Source organism: Argiope bruennichi, chromosome 3 (genome assembly GCF_947563725.1).
Source record: "Argiope bruennichi chromosome 3, qqArgBrue1.1, whole genome shotgun sequence".
NCBI classification, from domain to species: Eukaryota; Metazoa; Arthropoda; class Arachnida; order Araneae; family Araneidae; genus Argiope; species Argiope bruennichi.
Window position 1 is genome coordinate 30,907,287 of NC_079153.1, and position 22,309 is coordinate 30,929,595.

General features: G+C 30.1%; 1 protein-coding gene across 1 annotated transcript in view; it reads left to right on the forward strand.

Moving 5' to 3' along the window:
- LOC129962800 (uncharacterized) overlaps nt 1-22,309 on the forward strand; it is a 47,233-nt gene that overhangs the window by 16,296 nt on the left and 8,628 nt on the right. The window contains exons 5-9 of the mRNA XM_056076796.1: nt 718-860; nt 3,662-3,831; nt 5,288-5,386; nt 8,382-8,481; nt 12,220-12,289. Coding sequence (XP_055932771.1) covers nt 718-860; nt 3,662-3,831; nt 5,288-5,386; nt 8,382-8,481; nt 12,220-12,289 — 582 coding nt within the window. The remainder of the gene's footprint in view (nt 1-717; nt 861-3,661; nt 3,832-5,287; nt 5,387-8,381; nt 8,482-12,219; nt 12,290-22,309) is intronic.

Below are 22,309 nucleotides of genomic sequence, written 5' to 3' on the forward strand. Positions count from 1 at the left end.
AGGGAAATAAAATACCTTCCGCGGACCAACAGGTAGAAGTCCAACCTCCCCGGAGGCTCTGGCAACCCCCTTTTCCATGAGTAGTGCCCTAAATTGTGATCGTACTATATCCACAACCATTGCTAGATTGAGGACTAAACACTTCAGAGAAGTGAAAATATCTTCCGATGGCCATCGAAGCTACAGAGGTTGTCCTCACTGCATTCATACTGAACTCTCCCCCGAGAATATCTTTGATTGCCCAGCCATTTTGGCGAAGCTCTTCAAGATCCATCTCGATTCACCGCATCAACTCCTCTACTCTACTGAGGTTATTGATGTGGCCAAAGCCGTTTTAGACACTTTTGGACAGATCTAATCCTATTGCACTACTGGACAACAACATCTTATCTTGTTTTGAAGAATTTATTAGTTCAAGTATCTTATAAGGAAAGCAAATGCTTCGTCGGCATTTAAGTCGCTTTTTGACTGTATAGTTTGTCTAGACCAAGTATACTTTCTGGGATGTAATTCCCGATATCCAAGTATAATGCCAAGGAATACAAAAAGCATGAGTATCTTACGATTAACTAGGAAAGAAACACTAGTACAATTTTTTTTCAAAATAAGAAATATTTACGTGAATTCATTATAAAAATGCATATATAATATTGGAAATTATTTTATTTATGTACAACAACAAGTAACAGCAAATAACAAATTCGTTTGCTGTTTCAGCGCTTTCAAACGAGAGAGACCCATAGGGCCATTTATAAGAGCGAAAAGTCTGGGAGGTGCAGGAAGAATGGGATGTTACAGTTTGTTCACTGTTATAAACAGCCCAAAAAACCCTAAAACAACAGAAATTCAAAAGATGATTGGTACGTATTGTGTTTTGATGCAAATCATAATAAATATCAAATAGTACATGTATCAAATGGTATCAGATATCATACACTTGGATAATGACAAAATACCTGTCTGTAAAACAGAAACGACATTTTCTATCTAATGTCTACTAATAATAAAGGAGAATATATGTATGTATGATTGCGTATTTTTGTGGATGTTGGCATTCTACAAGCCATAACTTTTGACCTAGAACTGCCAAATTTGGCACACATGCTCACTTTTGGGGATGGGAATTCGTTTGAAGTTTTAATAAGTATTAAGCGAGATTTTGTAGTTTTCACACGATAATATATTAGCACACAATAATGAGTTTTTAAATATTGCTTTAAAATTTAAAAAAAATTATGATGCTAATTTAGTTGGTATAGATTTTTTCAGATTTAATTAACTTCCAAAGATGCCTTTGAGTATATTTTACAACATTTTCATTGCAAATGAAATCAACCCCCCCTTTTTTTTTTGGACTAATGTTTTGTCATATTGTACCATTGTTGATAACCAAGATATAAAGATTCGGTTTATTTTGCATATTGAAATTTAAAACATATTTTTAATAAAACTTTAATTACAGTATAAATCCATCAATAAAATTTTTGAAACTATTTCAACTAATGTCTTACTTTAAAAATAAACGACGATGACCATTTTTTAAAATTTCTGACATTTTAAAACATTTTTTTTATTATCACTAGTTTAGCTTCCAATTTTTACTTTTTTACTGCAGTAATCTGATTTTTCTTTTGAATCAGGGAACTTTTTATTGAATAATCCTCTCAAAAATTGCATCATTGATAAAATATATTCCATATTACATACAAAACTTCAACGCTAAATGATTCTTATTTCTGTCTTTATATCTTTATGAGCATGTTCAATTTAAAAAACTCAGTTGAATTTTAGTAACTTCCTGTTTAAAAGTGAGTTTCAAATTTTAGGTGAAATGACAAAAAGTCAGTGAGGTATATGGCTCAATTGAAATAACTGTATAATTCTTTCAAAATATAACGAGATACATGACTATGAAAATTCTAAATTTAAAAATATTTTGCTGTGAGAGTCATAAGATTAAATTACATATAAAAAATTCAATTGATATTTTATGTCACTAGTAATCCCGGCTAGTCAGTTGGTCGCCATAGGCGACAAGTTAAAAATATGATTTTACGTGGAAGTTATTAAACAGTTTTCTTTGAAAATCTTGACTTATATTTGTATAATATAACTTATCTTAACTTTATGTTATAACTTATATTATTATATATAAATTTAGTATGCGTTTGTTATATACACAAATTTATTAAGTGCTTGTTATGTGTTTATTATGCGTGTTAATGTTATTATATGGGAAATTATTAAATTGGGGAAGATTTAATATAGTTATCATATACTGTCAGATAAATTCAATTAGATCTGTGGACGTGATGGTCTATTAATAAGGTACAGCTTTCATGAAGGAGTGGATTTCAGATTCAAAAATTGCTTTCCCAAAGCAAAGTAAGCTATGTGATCTTGGTGTATGTTACACCTGACGTTGATGGATAAGTATCCTTCCAATGATATGGTGAGGAAATCTGGAGTGGAGAATGCAGGTCTGAGCATCTTCATTTCGTTTAAAAGCTAAATTAAATTATATCTATTAAATCTGAAAATGATAGGAAATGCGGTATTTTATTTATGTGGCGGAATTTATCATGAAATATCAACTATTATTTCTGCTTTATGGATGTTACAATCTTAAATCAGAAGTACGAGGGAATATTTGTACATTTTAAGTCAGAAATCATCTCTAGGATGTGAGGGGCTACTGAAAGCTATATCTCCCCAAATTATTGCATATTCGGTTGAATTGTATTCATTTCAAAGGAATCCACGTATTTAGGTAACAACTCAGCTCTAATATAGTTGCCAACAGATTAAATATAAAGCTAAATTAAAGATATAGGACTAGATGTGCAGAACAGTTGTCCAATGAATTTGCCTTGGCTACAGATGTACCAGTTTCGTGCCAGTCTATTGAATTTGAATTTGTCTTGGCTATAGATGTCCAAATCCTGAGCTAGTCTGCCGAGTTTCAAGGAATTTATCTTGGATGCAGATGTTTCAGCCCTGAGAGAGTCTATTGAGTTTCAATGAATTTGTCTTGGCTACAGATTTCCAAATCCCGAGCCAGTCTATTGAGTTTCAATGTATTTGTTTTGACTAAAGATTTCCAATCTTGAGCCAGTGTACTGAGTCTCAATGAATTATCTTTGGCTACAGATGTCCCAATTCTGAGCCGGTTTGCTTTCAATGAATTTGCCTTAGCTACAGATGTCACAATCTTGAGCCAGTCAACTGAGTATTAATGAATTTGCTTTGACTACAGATGCCCCAATACTTATCAAGAAAGATTACTGAGTCTCAATGAATTTACTTTGGCTTCAGCTGTCCCAATCCTGAAGTAGAGCCGAAAGCAAAGTGCAATAAGTATTGCATGCGCTCGAAGCACCATTGCCATATGCATTATATACTCAAATTATCTTACTAAAAATGCCAACAGGAATCTTTAAAATTTAAACCACTCTTGTTTACCAACTCTCCTATAAGGTTTCGAGTTTTGGAACAATTTATGAATATCAGATAGACTGATGCTTTATCACATTGAATTAAAATTATGATATTTTTTGGTATTTCAAACCACTTTTAATCATACTTTTTTTTCTGTGCGTAACTTTTCATTTTGATGTTCAATTATAAGGTTTAAACATACTTTCTCCCCTTAAATTTTTAGAGGTGCCCGCCCTACGTTTGGTTTTTAACGTAAGTTCGAAAGAACAATTCATTCCTGGGCATCGAACAGGTGTGCATTTCGCCATTCATTCCCCCTACGAAGGATACAACCCAACCCAGAAAGGAATATTCATGAAACCGGGAAAAACGTACAAGCTATACGTCAGCACAGTAAGTAAAAAAATAAACAAAATGCTAATATAAAGTATTTTTGCTAACAAACAAAATTTTTTGCCATATTAAACAAACAAACAAACAAAAACAAAAAAATAAATGAAAGAAGAAAAAAAAAAAAACTAAAAGTAGTCGAGGAAATATTTCAGCGTAAGAATGAAAGAAGAAGTAATTAAAAATTTCTTTTTTAGCAGTTTTTTTGTTACATTTAAGAGAGAACAAATAACTTCATGCACTTCTTGCACAGATTATCGCCTGGAAGTATATTCAGGCAAATTCATCATGTCTTGTCATTAAATTTAAGATCAACGATTTCCTTTTACTTAAATTTGTTACTTTAACTGCTTTGAATATTAAAGAAAAATGAAATTAACACTGAATAGTAACGAAAATAACATTAATTTACTTTATAGACATTGTTCTGTTCCATATTGAAATTTATGAGAAATGAAACCATACTGAAAATGATGAAAAATGAGATGATGATTCCTCATGTGTTCTAAAATAATTTGATTTCATCAGAATATCACATCGAAATTCGTGTTCGAATCGGGTTCAAGGTACTGGAATGTATTGGCACATCTAATATAAACCCTGAAAGCTATTGATTAGAAAGTTGATTGATGCAGGAATCCACATGTATCTGTTTTACAAAAACTTTACTCTGTATTAAATTCGATCAATAGTTTTTAAAATATTACTCCGGATGAGAATTTAGTTGAAGTTGTTTATAACCTAAAAAGAAAGAAAGCGTATTTTTTGACAGGGTGGGGGAACTTAGGAGGATCTTGAGTGTCCTTACATTTAAGAAGCAAAATCTGCTGGATATGAGATTAAATAAATATTATTTCTACTAAAAAACATAAAATTAATAATAAGAATGATTTTTTTTGTTATACATTCAGTCATATTTTAGTTCAGTATTCTAATTAAATTAAATGAACTAAAATGATTATCGACAGAAGTAACAACGTTTTCACAGCAAGCTGAAAATTGTTGCTTAACAAGCAATTCTAGTTATCTCAATCTTTCAACTTCTACAAGAGCAAAAAAAAAATTAAATTTTTCGTAGCATTTAAAGAATTATTCTTTTTTTTAAATATCTTCTAAGAAAATATAGTTTGATGATTATGCTAGAATAGGAACTCCTCTCTGAAATATATAGCACTGGATGCGAAGAGAACAGTATCTTTTAGCTCTTGAAGAATTGAGATAGTTCCTTTTTAAGGGACGAGCATACATTTTGATCGAGTGGTAACATCAAATTCAATAACGGAGAATTCTTCAGAGCATTTTATACAAGACTCATTTTTAATCTTTTGTACTTTTTGAATTTTAAAATCTATTATTTTTGATAGGATTTCTGTTTAGGATAAAAACAGGCCTTTAATTTTTTTTTTTTTTTTTTTTTTACGTTTTTCATGTTCTTTCAGTGATTTTTACTTTGTTATAGGAAAAAGAATTGCTCTTACCGTATCCTTACGAAACTGATTGTATTGATTACACAGAAGTCTGGGAGAAAAATAACAGAAAAGGCCCTCGCGTGCAAGAGGTAATTCTTTTCTTTTTTCTATTGTAGCATAAACCATGTTTATTGATGATCATTAGTTAATACTATATCATTAGTTAATCATTTTATCATTCGTTAATACTGCAGCGTTTTATCTGCCAATAAATAATCTTTATTTTCTAAATTATATAAAAATAATTTTTTAATTTTTTTATCTGAATCAATATAACTAACATAAATTATTAATTTGCAAGTAATAATTCAAATTATAAGTAATAGTTTTCTTATTATTTAATCATTTATTTTTGCCGGAATGGAACCGTTTTATGGATAAGAGAAATATTTCAAATGGACTAAGCCAACATTCGAATCTATAGGGCCTCTTGAAAAAGGAAAAAAGACAGTAAAAGGCGAGGTATCACAATATAGCGTTTGTAGTGGTTAGATGTTAAATAACTTGCGTAGTGCATTCTTTATGTGGCTGCGATTACGTATGTATTAATGTAAATTGACAGACGGTCACACTGTGACAGATGTGGTTCAAAATTAGATAAAGATCTACATTTTACACGGTAAAATTGCAAACCAAATTTCATTTGCCTAAGTTGCGACGCTTTTAATTTGTCGCATTTATATGCAAGCAAAAACTCTGACCGACAGACGGTCAATCCCTTGACAGTTGTTATCAAATTGGTTCGAAAATTTGATATATATCTATACTTTAGGCATAAATCTGTGTTACATATTTTATCCATCTAACTCCCGTTATCGTGTTAACTTATATTTGAACAACCGGACAGGCAGACTTCTTATGTATGAATTTCGTTCAAATATTGATAAAATTTTTTATTTTTAATTAATTCTAAAAATTAAATTTCTATTTTTAATTAATTCTAAAAATTAAATTTCTATTTTTAATTAATTCTAAAAGTTAAATTTCTATTTTTAATGAATTAAAAAAAATCATATTTTTCAACAACTTATATCGTACAAAAAAAAATAAAATTTAACTTGCACGAGCACGTGATGCTTCATTGGGGAAAAATTAGCTTTTATCAGTGTGTTGCTATCATATTGATGAAAGCTCAAATTTAAAAAAAAACTGTTATAGCAAATTAAATATATAAAGATGTAATTTGCAGCACGTGTTTGTATGAAATGAAATGAATATGAAATAGGATATTTTTATAAAAAGTAAATGCAAAGAAATACTTTCTGTGATCTTTTAAATATCGATATTATTAATTTAATAAAACAGCTTTATTTAAGGTAAAAAGGGTTTGATATATATGCTTTCAATTCAGAACCTAAACGGCTAATTTGTAAACCTTTAATAATAGAAATGCATGTATTAAAATGGTCTAAATGAAGTAAATAATTATATTATATGTAACTTGAGTCTAAAAGGCTCTAATAAATGACGAATGTTTAACTTTTATCTAGATTCACTGCTGTGTGAATCATATTTGACAAAGTATTCTTGAGATGTTAATATTTTATATAACAAGAATTCCATTCCAATCAACTAAATCAGTCTCTAAAACTGACTGATTTTTAATATTTGAATATCATTATTCAATGAAAATGGGTGATATTAGACCATTTCATCGACCATCTCAAAGATGATACTCCAATCAGCGCCCTGGTTTTCTCAAGACTGATTGGCCTAAAATTATGAAAATGTTGGTTGTTCTAAACTACTCTATTCAAAATTTCATAAATCAATCAGATTCGATAGCAGAAGCAACATTCATTTACTTATTTAAAAGTTGAAGTGTCAAGAATATTTTGTAGAATATGATTCCTTAAGACCAAAGGACTGTATAAAATTTAGATTTCATAATTTTTTGAAGTATATTTACAGAGCAAAGCAAAATAAAGTTCTATAATTAACGTCATTTAAATCTTTTTGGAAGTTAAATTAAAAACTGAATTTTATGATGAATCTGTGAAATTTTTGTAGAATATTTCTTAAGATACTACATAGATTATGAAAATTATTCTATAGTGCACGTAAGACTTTAAATGCTGATAGATTCTGTTTTCAATATTCATTAAAAAAATACGTGGTTGTGGTTTCCGTAATATATATATTTTTTTATATTGATTGCACTTTAATCCTTTCCACTTTAAATTAAAGTTGACTTGTACTGCACAAACTTGGGGACTCGCTACTAAAATCAACCGAAACAAAATTCAAGTTTTGCAAAATAAAATGCTTCGTATCACTACCAATGCTCCCTGGTTTATCTGGAATGATATTTTATCGATCTTAATAGAGATCTTAAAGATCAGAGAGAGAGAGAGAGAGAGAGAGATCTTACACAGAGATCTTAAAACTCCAAAGCTCGATGATTTCATCAAAGAGCTTTCAAAAGAATTTTTCAATGAAAAATACTAATAAAAATCCCACAATCAAAGGACAAATTAACTATGACCACTGCAATAGAAAATACGCCTTTTTTTACTCTACTACTAAATGGATTTTGTCACTTAAATCTCCATAGTTTCTTCCGACATTTAAATTGCATACGAAGAACTGCTTCAGTTTATACTTTAAGAGCATATAAACAATCCTTCAATTTTTCTTCTACACAACTCGCGCATTAATGGCACATTACTTTAGTTTTCCCCTCTGTTACTAGCTACCTGAAAATGTGTAGAAATGCCTAGGTTCTAAGGGTCTCCACACATCTAATTCAAGTTAAGTCAGATAAATTTTACTGAGTTTCGCTTTCAGAAAATACTTTACGGAAAGTTGTGCTTTTACTTGAAAGTAGATATTTCGTTAATGTCAGTTTTTCAAAAAGAAAAGAAAGTAACTAAATAGAAGATGTTTCTAAAGCTAAGTTTCTAGAGAAAGGGGAAAATGAAGTATATTGTTTCCCATCCGAGATAAGAAGAAAATAATAATAATTTTAGATAAATGTCAGTTTTATTGATTGCACTTTTGTATTTTTCAAAATAAATTATATCGTTAAAAATGCCATTAATGCCATTATTTTTTTAAATATTTTTTCATTTTATATCGTAACAGATGTGCCAACACAAATGTTTATTGGATGCCACTTCCAAGCATCTGAACTGCTCCACTGTGTTCACTCTTTACCCGAACAATCAAAGGATATGTGACAGTAGTAAGTAATTTATTCATAGAAATAAGTGCATAATATTTAATAAATAAACTCATCAAAAAGTCCCAGAGCTGGTTATGTCGATATAGAACCAACACAGTTACATAGTTTGAATATCTGTTACTTCGAATTTTAGCAGAACATTATATTGGGTGTGCCAAAATTAACGTAAGATTTGAATTTGCCAGTATTCGTGCGGTAAAGTGATGGCAACTCTATTAAAAAAACCTATTAAACCTTATTAACTCTGTTACAAAACCATTTGACAGCTGATAGTTTACGGTTAATAAAAATGGAGTGTTACTTGATAGAACAATACTAACGAACAATATTTCAAAAATAATGAAAGGTCTGGCGGCCACAGTTTAAAAATTTGAGAATTGGCCTTTTAGATTGTTTAATTCAACACCATTACATTTCTCTTTACGGGGTTATTTGAAGGCAAAGGTCTATGCGAACAAGCCCACAAGCATGCCTGCATTTAAGGAGGAAATTCACAGCTGCATCAAAGAAATTCAGCCACATTTATGTAAAATGGTCGTTGAAAATTTCCATAAAAGAGTCTCATGTGCTAGCAAAGCCGTGGAAGCGGTTTGCCCTATGTGTTATTCCATATATAACCCTATACGATTCAATAAAAATGTAACAATTTAAAGAAAAAAAATTCTATGTTTTTTGTTTAATTCAAAGCTTTCGTTAGCACGTTGTTCTATCGTGTAACGCTCCATTTTTATTAACCCTAAACTATCAACTGTCAAATGATTTTTTATTAGGGTTGCAAACACTTTACTACACGATGGGTGGCATATTCAGATCTTTCGTTAATTTTGGGATGCCCTTTATATACAGCAACATCATTTTTGGGAAAGGGCCAAGAATTATATCTGCCTAAATCAAGAGAAGGATTTACAGGTTAGATTTAAGATTAATGTTGATGTCCAAAGTTGAATTTCTTTTGGACGGTTTCGAGTCAGATGATAATTTTTTGTTGCAACTCTTACAGCCATTTGTTAACATCTCTGGTAGCTATTGAAGATGTCGGAATTTTGGAGAGTTTTTGGATGATTAACACGAGTTTGACGCATTTTGCTAAAAACAGTACATTAAATCTTACTGAGTTACGAATACATTATATCCTTTAATAAATGTTCAGATGCCTTATGAATGATTAAAGTAAATGCTAACTGCAAAAGAATCAACGGAAAGAAGCTCTTCGACATAAAATTATCATGGGCATTCAAAAATATAATTAGCATGGTCATTCGAAACATGGTTACAGATCATTGCTTTCTCACTTTAAAATTGCCAATGCACGTTTAATTTCTCATTCCCAGTTCAATATGCATATCGCATTAAAGAGATTTCATCGTATAGTTTTTCTGTTTGATTTACAGAATTTGATAACGACTAAAGAACTTTCATATCATACCTTTATTCTGTTTGATCTCATGAATAGGAAAACATGTTGGGTTAATGAGAAGAACCACTCAATTATTTTGCGCTTATTTTTTTGCGCTTTTACGACACCAATTGCAATATCCAAATCGATGTCGGAGGTGGGAAAAAAAAAAAAGGCAGGTTTGGGATTTTCCACTTTCATTGACTTTTGCTTGCAAAACATATGTATAAGCTATAATTCATAATTTTCTTGGAGATGCAGAGAAGTATGGTAAAAAGATGGATGAAATGTGAATTTATAAAAAGAATAAAATGCGCCTTTTTATTACCATTCAATATTAAATATCTGTATTTACTTTCTGGTGTTCTCCAATTAATTCTTCAAAAACTTACGAATCCACAGATTAGAAAATTATAAAAGCATCAGTTTTTTTGTAAAGCACTTTATCATAATTACACAGTGACCGCTACATATAACATATAGTAGTTAAAAAGATTTTTCTATGGAGTAATCGGAGCTTAAGAATGATATTTATATAAAAAATATAAGAATGTATTATTATTTAGAATGAGAATCATGAGTCAGAAAAAGTCTCGGAAATCAAAGCGAATCGCTGGTTCATAAATCGCGTGTACATAAAATTTCATTTTGATGCTTTAGCAATAGGATCCGAGTTTTGCTGTATCGGTTTTAGATTAATACTGGCATCAATTATGAATGGTTCTCTTATCTGATATTTTTGCACCTCATATAGCTGTAAAAATGAAACCGTGTGCACGAATTGCTCAGACACTGGAAGCTGATACTGATACGAATATGACCCGAAATTGGGATTTTGCTTTTTCGGAAGAAATACTGATGATGTGCCAGCGATTTTGGTTTTGATAGTAATTGACGACGTATGAAAAAGGTTGTTCGTTGATGTAGTTAATATAGAAGAGGAGAGATATAAGAAATGTTATATGGGGTAAAGGGCAATGATAGCTGGGGATGAAATACATATAGTTAAGAAAAGCATCAACTATCTTCATAATGTCAAGATGGCAACTGATATCACCCATTTGAAAATGAATGAGGTCAAGGATATTACAATCGGTATCAAGCATTCCCCCCTTTCCTCTTTCTATAGGTTTTGCTTTTTATTTAGGTAAACCATGGGCTCGTAGCGATTCATTCATTTAATCGGTATTAATCGAGTTTAGAAACTGATATCGAATGCTTGATACTGTAAGTTTGTATCAGTTTTGTGTGCCTGATACTTTTACATATCTGAAACAAAGTATTAGATTGATACAATATCACCTAATCGTGAATAGTAAACACAGAATGAAGACGTATGGAGCGTAGTCACGCGTTTGTGCTAATGGTAACTTTTGAACATCAAAAACCAGTGATAGTAAGCTTCATTCTTATGCAGCAGCTTAGTTAAAATAATTATTCTTATAATTAAACTAACGCAGAATAATAAAAAAATAGATAAATAAATGAATTAAGTTGAGAAAAAAATATTACCTGTTACTTTTGATATTTGCGATAATTCTCATCAATCAATAACTAGGTGTAAAGCTAAAAGCAGTTTTTATAAGTTGCCTGATAATAAGTTGCCAATCAATATGGTACAAGCCATATTTTCAACTTTTTTACTTAACAACTTAATTATTTTTTGTAGATTTTTATATTTTGAGGTGCGAAAATAGCGAAATTGTTTTAGACGATTAAATGCTTTACCAATGTTACATTCGACATTTTTCCATCTTTTAAACATAATGAACGAAATTCTAGAAGGACAAAATAATAATTCTTTTGATAAAGTGTCTTATAATAATTGCCAACTGAGCACAGAAATAATATTTGTAAATAACATATTCACAAAAAAAGTCGATAAAACATTTTCACTGTACGCTAACTTTAGTTTCTTGTCACATTGTGATGAATCTGAACTCATGGCAATAATTTTTGATCAAATGTAAATATCACGAGTGAAAACAAATGCAGATCAAATCTATTCGTCATGAGTCACATTCATAACTGTTATTGGGTATAACTCTGGCCTGTTTAGCACGCGCCATCTAATACCCAAGTGCCCAGGATTTCGTCGAGCTAAATTAAACATTTTTAGTAAATAAATATATAATTCAAATAAATTTAGATAAATTAAGTTATACAAGTATTAAAGAAAGGGAAAATGTTTTACTCACAAGCAATTTCTTCTATAGAAATTTTTCTTCGGGCTTGTACTGTTATACAAGGAGAACATTGTTCTTTGTTTTCATATTTTTGTAAAGTAATCGGAATTTACAAAGAAAATGCTAACTTCGTTTTTTCATATTCTTTGTTTGCAGATGAATTCATGCACAATGAAACTTTGAAAGATTTCTTTCGTTGCTTTGAAACCTGCAAAAACGACTGCTCGTAAGTATCGAGTTTATATTTTTTTGATGACATGGCTGAAAAGAGAAAAAGCTAATGAATCGTACAAGGATATGAAAATATATATTGTATTATTTTATTTTATATCAATTGGTTCAGATCCTCAAGTTTATATCTGCTTGTGGTGACCCACATCTCCAGAAACTGCTAGATTTCTTTGTAAGCTAGATTTGTAATGCTAGATTGTAAATTCTTTCTATTTTAATCAGATATAAAAATTATGTAATAAAGAGAAAGGAATGAGATTAATAACTATGAGTTAGGCGTTATTTCAAAATAAACGCTCTGAAACTTTAGCGCATAACTAGCTAAACATGACTCTTGCATCATTAAACTCAATTCAATTTAGAAACGCTGTAGAACAGCATCTCATCTAAGATGGGTAAATTTTGTAAAGAATGAAACTAATTAGGATTCATAATTAAAGAAAAAGCTAATTAATCATGCAAGGATACGAAAATATATATTGTCATATATCATTTTATATCAGTTGGTTTAGGTTTTCATGTTTGTATCTGCTTCCAGATATAAGCCTGAGGCGTTATACTCCAGTATAACGTGTTTCATGAAAACGTGTCTTAAATGGCTACAACCAATGGAATGTTTTTTTGATACCGCTTCCTTTTTTTGTGCTCAGTGAAAAAAACCTTTACGTTTTGTGTAAAATAAGAATTTGTTCATTGTCAGGTTTAACTGTGTGTTAGTTTCGATTGAGCATGGTCCAAGAAATTAAGTATGGATTGTGTAAACATCGAGAGTATTGCGTGTGCGGATGCTTTGACCAAAGAAGCACAAAATCTTGTTCAACCTAGTTCCACCATCACACTTGCAGATGCGAACGCTATGGCACGATGTAGACTCATAAATCGGCCCTCTAGGAAGCCTTTAATCCCTGACTTTGATTTCCTTAGAAATGTAACAACTACACTGGCTAGATTAAGAACAAATCACTATAAGGGAATGAAGATCCTTCCTGAAGGGACAAGAACCTATATTTACTGCAAGAACTACCAGGAAACTCATCTCAGAACGAGACACGTCTTCAAGTGCCCATCTATTACCGCAGATATCTTAAAACTTAGCTGGTTACCGCTGATGGATCCACTTCGGGTGATCCTTTACAGTCCTAAAGCTCCAAAGCTGGCAGCAGTGGTCCTCCGGAAATTTGATAAAATCTGAGACTTTCTTTTCTCACTTTTTGCATTTCCATGGTCACGACAACAACAAATATGGATTGATAAATAATTATTTACAGTTCCCTATAGCAGTCTCAACCGTGAAGCCCCTCAAAATAAGGATGAGGAACTTCTGGTATGATTGTTGGATCTCACCACCCTGATGAATACATAAATGGTGTGGGATTGCCTTACAAATGTCCCCATACAAATGATGGAACGTGCCTCCTACGGGAGGGGTTGTATCGTGTCCGATGATGTCTTTAGGATTCAACATACTTCCCACCAATGGTGTCACGGTGCTCCGGTCATTCAGACTTAACCTAATACTTTAGGGTTGTGCAGAGTAGGTTTTCGTGGATACCTATAACAGTTAGTAAATTAATAAACTATTTGGAAAGATATTGTCTAGAATAATTCCAAATTCTTATATTGAAAATGATTCTGATGAAGAGCAAATCAAAGAAACTACTCGTTAGAGCAATGCTTTTTAAAAAGAAGTCATGGAAAAATAAATTCATAAGTTTCTTGAAGACCCTGAAGAAAAACTTACAAATCCAAAGGCACTGAAAGCTGAATTTTCATTATTTGAGGCAACAAATGAAAGAACAAAAAACTTATATTTGTTATTTGATGCCATGGAAACAGTAAAACCAAGTTTAGTAGCTAATGAACGAATATTTTTAATTTCAGGCAATATTGTGTTCAAAATAAGAAAAAAAAAAAATAAAAAAATAAAGACTTAGCCACCGCTCAGTGAATATTTTATGTTTTTTAAAATCCTATTTTTTAAGGAGAAATTAAATTTAGTGAAAACAATATAAATATTATTTGAAATTTTTGTTTTGAGTTTTCATTATTTTGTGCAAGTAATATGTATATGTAATCCTTAATTTTTTAATATTTTGACTTCGGCTTCGATATTGATTTCGTTTTTTGTTATTTTATATAAATTAAATAAAATATTTTTACCTATTATATTTTTTGTTATAAAAATTCGAAAACCGGCTAAAACCGGTTTTTTGGAAATATTGAATTCGAAAACCGGTTTTTCAAAAAGTCGGTTTTTGTATAAACCCTACCTGCTCCTTTTTCCAGACAAGAAGTTCCATATCTTATCATAAATGAAGGCTGTTCAGACGGAAAGTAACTATTTAATCGTGCTGCCATCTTCAACGTTATTGTTTTGTTTGCTTATCCCAGATATTTTATTCATTCCATTTGAAAAATAGATAGAACTACTTCGATGTTTCTTTCACAGATAAACTGATGTCTGTAGTGTTGGTCAGTGAATATTCTCTTCTATTAGGATATTTCTCTTATTGAATATACATATTTTTCTTTTATTTGAACATTTTCTGACAGAAGTTAAAATCAGCTATTTCATTAATTGCGGATCTGTTGCATTATTTGAAGCAATGGAAACTCCGAAAAGCGGTGATATTACTGCAATTTTTAGCAGTTTTAAATTGAAGTGGACCTTTAGCAAAAGTGACTTCGTAGCATTGGAAGATGCAAAGAGTAGTACAGTGAATAAATCATATAATTTGAAAAATTTTCATGGTTTAGAGTTTAAGATAAAATTAGCGTTGAGTTATGACCTTTATCGACTCCCAAATTTTTGTAGTTTTTACGCAATTGGTAAGATTGCTGAGTCTATAAAAATTGAATATGTCTTCATTGTTGAGAATAAAAGAGTTTTTCATTTCGAAAAGAATACAGATTGTTCATTTTCCTGTGCAAGGGGAACTTTAAAAGAAATACTGAGAAATGTAGACCAAGTAACAATTCATTGCAAGATTTCAGTCTACGCAGATGTACGTGAAGTGGAGAAGACGCCAAACGCTGATGAATATGAAACCTTTGTAGCTTCTGATCCTAAATGTATTTCAAATAGACTCTCGATAACGCCAAGTTTCAAAGAAGAAGTTTCTAAATATTTGTACAGTGGCCAAATTCCCAATTTTACCGTGCCTTTTGCTATCGAATTGCTAAAAATGAGCGACAAGAATGTTATAGAGGCACATGATGATATAAATGAATTAAAAGCTCTTAGTGTCGATTATTTGATGAAAAATCTCGCATGTGATAATTTTGTCGCTATACTAAAGGTTGCCGTCGATGAATGTATCACTGTTCTCCAAAAGAAATGCGTTGAATATGCCGCAAAAAACTGCAAAATTCAGCCTGCAAAATAAGTAGAATGCTGGATGCATTTCGAGTGATAAAATTGTTTATATTAATTATTTATATCTACAGAATTTGAATATTCTACGATATTTGACTTTGTTAAGGATATGCATGTATAAACGATATCACAATTCTTTATTTACAAGTATGTCTCGGTGAGCACTTATGATATTTCCGATAAATAAACACACTATTGGAATCTTGGACGAATGCCATATTATGAGAATATGTATTTTTTGTTAATTATTGGGCGTTACTCGTACTGTATTGCAAATTACGTTTTATTGTAGATCAGAAGAATGCTACGGTCTTCATCTATTTTGGATACTTTCGCTTTGTTATAGTCGTAATAGATTATTTCCAACGTTGTTCTTCAAGGAAATTTCTTTATTTCCAGATTAAATAGCATAAAAAAGATTTTTTCATGTTTTCTTTCTTTCTTTTCTTTAAGGAAACAAATTTCTTGTATTGAAATAACTTTTCATTTTCCAAAAAAAAAAAAAAAAAAAAAAATCAAATATTTCAATAGATCCATCTATGATTCTAAAAATTCCAGATTTATAGAAATTATTTTTTTTTTCGATCCAGAAATTCTCTATTCAAGTTATTTGAAATAAATGTGCTTTTGAAATTTTATTAGAAAACTCAAGTTAAAGAATTATTTGTAGCTTTTATTTTGGAATGTTATCTGTTATATATGCTTTTGATTTTAGAGCCATTTTTTTAAAAGTTACAGCGATGCCCATTTACAGAATGAAACGTTAAAATGATTTGCGAGATTGAAATTAATTTTACGATTATTGTTTTGCTCATCAATAAGACTAAAGCTGAAATTTCTGCAAAGTTTTATTTGTTATCAAGTTCAACTTTTTTTTTTGTCCAAGACAAAAGATATGCATTATGATGTTTATTAAACTTTCGAACCTTCCAATTTGAATTAGAAATATTTAGCAAAGATGTATTATGTTTTCCATGAATTAGTCTTTTATATCATTTGAACCAGTTACATAGGCATAACAACTAGCCAACTGTAATTTATCTAACAATAATGAAGTAATGAAATGTTGAATATTAGTGGTAATTTTTAAGGAAATATTTTTTCTTATAATTTGATAAATCATTTTTAAGGAGCTTTTTATGTAATTTGTAACGTTATTAACGGTTTATCTATGATTGCATAAAAAATTTTTAAATGCGTAATTTGTTTTTGTTTTTGCTACTTGATTTTCCTTTTATAACAAATATATTTGCAGTGTTTCAAACCATAATTTCATGAAAATTTAAAAAATGAACCATAAATAAATTTTTTATTATTTTTGCATTTGTGCATTGAAGTGATGCAAATCTTTTATGTGCAATTGGAAGTCAAACGGAAAATGCTAAACCGTAAGAATAAATTAAAATATTTTTATTGATGAGAAATTTTTATTTTTTATAGTAAATATATTTTATATATATATGAATTAATATTTTTAAGGCCAATTAATATTTTTAAGATATTTTTTTTTTGAAATCATGTCGTGCCATTTTTTTAAGACAGCAATGTAATGATTTTTGTAAATTACAAATAGATACTATTTATAATGTTCAACGAAAAATATTAAATGTTATTTCATAAAAATCAAATCATCATATCAATGTTTCTTCGTAATTCCATATGAATCTTCAATGTTTAATGTGCTTATTGTTGGACAGCTCGCATTTTTTATGTATGAATAATTCTTTTATTATAGCTAAGCTTTCAATGAACAAATAGTCAATTTTCAGACAAATATTAATTATGGCTTTCAATAAAAATAACTATGTATTTCATGGAATGTATATCAAATCAATCACTTTTACCGGTCAGTTTGTTTGACGAGAATATTAGTAATATTTAATTTCAATTAATTTTTTAAAGTATAACTTGTTTCCCTCAACAAAATATTTTTAAATATTAAATTAAGATAGATATAAAGTGGAGCTATATCTGTTTTGCTAGCGTTTTTTTTTATCTTCCTAATGTCTCGTGACATCATAATGTCATAGAGAGTGTAACAGTGTTGGTAATCTATATTCTAATTGCACATTGTCTTTCGCGATGCCCTTACGACACTTTCTTATCACTTAAACAAAGGCATAGATAATAAAAACAGAATCTTTCTACTTTAGTTTTCAACAATAGAAGAAAATCATGCGATTAAACATTTAATCAAACAATTAAAACAGTTTCAATTTCATGGCAAAAATAAAATATCCAGTTAAAAATTATAAAATAAAATAAAAGTAATTTTTTTTTTCAAATAACAGCTATAGATTTCACGACAACTAGCGTCGTTAAAAATAAGAAGAAAAAAATTAAACTTTAAAATAATCTAAAAATTAGTTTTGTGCTTTAATTTTTTTGTTAATTATTTCAGATAAAATTTCGGCAATTTTTTAATTAATTAAATTTTTAAAAATAATCGTTTCAAGGGATACATTTTTACTGATCAGAATATATCTTTGTAAAATTTGATAGTTATAGGTCAAAGGCTTGTCTTGCAGAGAGGTAAGTAATTGAGAGTAGTAAAAATATTAGACGTGAAAGTGCTTTACGTCTACCAAGCAACGCTGGCTATATCATCTAGTGAGTCAATAAAATGACTTATAAGGAACAACAAAATGATCTTCGAAATTGTACAGGAAGTTCATAGAAAACTGTTCTCCGGAAGAGCATGATATGTTTTAAGAAAACGGGAAGTTTTTGATCTGGTTATATTCCTGAGTAACTGCAAAGTGAAAAAAAATCATACTTTCCTTTCTAATATTGATAATCTATTTTGAATTTAAAAAAGCAATCTTGTTTAAGTTTTCTGATGTGTTTAGTAGTTAGTCAGGTTATCGGGCATGAATAAAAAGTGTGCTAGTTGAACCGAAATGTTTAAACTTCTTTCTTTTGGATCAATTTTAAGAAAATGTCTGAAACTATGAATATCGATTTTAATTATGGTAGTATGATCATCAGACAGATCCTTTAATGGAAACGGCAGGAGAAAAATTATTTGAAAATCCATCTTTGAAACATATCTATATGTTCCACCACACTAATTAATGTAGATGTTTAAATTTCTCTTTTCAGTCATTAATTATAATTTTTATTTTTAATTCACTATTCTTATTTAAATTTTAAGCCAAGAGAGAAAAATTTATACATACTGTAATCGTATTTTAGATTAATTTCACCAAAGGAAATATATATAAAAAAAAATTGAGTTCATCTTTTTTTTAAAACTATACAAAAATGTTGCCATTTTGATTAAATGAAATAACATTAATGAAAATACTTAATGCTATTTATTTATGATAAATTACACACACAACAATAGCAATGCTACTTTGACAGAATTCCCCCTCCCTCCAATGAGTTTATGTAGCTGTGTGCGGTATCAGCATCAGATGTTGTTATTGTCGAAAATTATGCATTCTGTTCTTTTTTTTATTTGTTTGTTTTTGAGTTTGACAGAAATATTTCAACATTTTATATGCTTTTTCATACTTTCCTCATAAAAAGTACCATAAAATAATTAATAAGTCAGTTGTAGTGAGGAAAATTTTGAAACTTTATAACATTTCTAGGAAGATTGGTTATACCTTATTAAAATTTCTTTATGAATCAAACAGATGATTAATAATGTACAAAAAATGAATCATTTAAGAGGATAAGATAATCAATGGCAGATTTCCAGCTAGGCAGTTTCCTAGAACCGTGGGCTGAAGGAAGTCTCTAGGCAGATCAATTAAGAAAAGTTGTTAGATTAGTTGCCAGCAAATAAATTTAAATTTGTTTAAATTACGCGAATTTAACTTCATTTAAATTATATTGAAGTTTTTATTTTCCTATAACTTTACTTGAATTATGAAACATTAGGACAATAATATATGTTTAGATTAATTTATTAAAATCATCATTAAAAGAAAGTATAATTCATTACTATTTTTATAATATATTGGAATATTAATTTTTAATTTAATTGCTTATGTTGTATTCTTTTCGACAAGTCTTGAAAAATAATTTTTAATGTTATTTTTGTTTGAAATTAATTATTTCATTATATTCTATTTTCCTTACTTTTGTTTGCATGCAAGGAGCTCATTAATTTTTCAAGACATTTTATTATTTTATTATATATACATATGTCATGATATGTCTTAATATAACTTAAATTCTAATTAATTTCCTAATTTTTATCTTAATTTAGCCTATATTATTTTCATTCTAAAATGTTCTCTTATTTCCTGATCAGTTTCCATTTTTTTTATTTAATCAATTCTACACACGTTCTATAAAACTGCTGAATTTAGCAGATTTTTACGCTGAGCGATGGATAAAAATTAATAATGCTTACAACATTCTTTTAAAGTTACCTAAAATTCTCTTGCCTAAATCGATACGTGTCAAAAAAATCCCTATTAAAATTTGATTGTAAAAACCTTTGAAGGGAAAAAATTTTGATCTCTTTTGCTTTTGTATCGAGAAGCAAACGGACGTCAGTTTCATCATCGCTTCTTATACATAAACTCTGCCTCCCGAGATGGAATAAATCGGAAATTTCACATTACCAAAACTTTCTTCTATTCTGCCATAATGTTCTAAGATAAGAAATAAATTAAATTAAAACCAATCATTAGTTTATTACTAAAGTTAGAAATGTTTTGAAATATGAAACTAAATTGATTAGTTATTAAAGACAGGCCTCATATTGCGCGCTCTCTAGAGCCACAGAGTTATTCCTCCCATGCAGATATTAATGATACCATTTTTACACAGTAATAAACTTCCCAAGCATCATTATTTAAATATGCCTGTAATATACCGAGGTTACTTGATCATCAAAAAGTATTTATTGACCAATGTCATTAAGATGTTTACATAAATGTTTTCTGAATATCTTCAAACGTTTCTTATTCATCTTTTTCAACGTTAAGAGTGTGGTGAATTGCATATAAGCCAGTAACAGCGCTTTTGTCCGAACAGCTGTTTTGGTAAAATCGGTTAGTTACTGGACTACTAACCAAAAGGTCCCAGGTTCTATCCTAGCGCGTCACTCACCTCTAAATTGGTGACCTCGGATGCTGAACCTTCAACTTTCGTACAGCTGTTGTGACGCCATCTACTCGCAACTAAAGTCGCCAGATTCACGTGACGCAGCAACCCAAAGTCGCCAGACACACTTGGCGCATCAGCCCACAAGAGCATAGATTAAGAGATGCATTAAACTTTCATCCCACGAACTACAGGCAGATTTTTAATGTTATGCATTTGTAAACATCATACAAAAATTTGAATTCTGGATATTATTGTAGGTCTGGGATAGTGCTAATGTAAGAGGTTTTTATAAAAGACGTAAGAATTATTATTAATAACTTATTTGCATGGATATACACTGTATTAGCTTTTTCCTTATCTCTCTCAAAATATTGAACACTATGTTAAAAGATACTATAATTATATTTGTTTGTTTTAAATTAGATTGTCGATTGGATCGACATTTAGTTGATATTGTTATGAAGATCCAAAGAATAATAGGTCGTCGCAAAGTAATACTATATCAAGTTCATTAACTAAAGCAATTTGTAACATATAGGGCGGAGAACTGATTCCACTGCTTGTGGAACTCAGAATTTATATCTTTACAGAATAATCTAGAATTATGAAGAAGGTTATAGAGACTTCTAAAACATTAATAAATGAATAACAAGAAATTTTAATTAAAGTTCAGCCTTTAATGCAATGCGAATTGGCTGGGACTTATTGGCTAGCGCGTACTTTAACACTGAGCCATGCTGGCTATGTGCAGATCTTCTTTTTACGACAGTACTTTCAGCAAGTGTCGCGCATCTAGAAATGCATTTCACTGATGCATTGTTGGTCAAAAAAGCCAACAGAAATGGGTTGGCGCAGTATGGCCAAAGATGGCTCTTGCGCCATAAAACCAAACCAAACCAAACCAACAGAAATGGGATAGTTATTAATTTTGATATCGAGTTAGAATGTAGGCAAACTCGCTTGCAATTTTCTTGAACAGTCTTTTGTATTTTTATTGGATTAAAATGAATTTTCAAATAATGAAAACTTATTTTTCTCGTATTCTTCACAGAATTAAATAAAATACAGACATAGACTGATGTTTCTCCAAAAATCCATCAAGTAAATTACTAACTTTTATAAAATTATTAAATTTCGATTTACGATTCGAAAAGTAAACATACATTAGAAAGTTGTTGAATTCTCATTGAGTCGAAAGAATAAGATGTTCAACTGATGAGCAAAAACATTTTTTCTGACTATCAAATTTCAATGTGTAGTATTAATTAATATCCATCATTAAACAAATGAATGTTCAGAGATATGAAAGTTAAATATTGTTACGAATCTGTAATACTGCTTCCCAGCATAGTTGGTTCCACCCTCGGAAAGAATGTTTTACAGTCATCTGTACTGGACGGAGTCCGGGGTCGCGTCGGAGGTTCTAAAGCTTGGCGACAAACTTGGCGACGAATTTGGCGCCAAAATAGATTATACCCGAAACATCGAGAATTTTCCCGACCGTCCAGTAGGAACCGAGATACGTCTCGAACGTTCCTGATTAGTTGAGAGGCTTCTAACTCCGCCTCC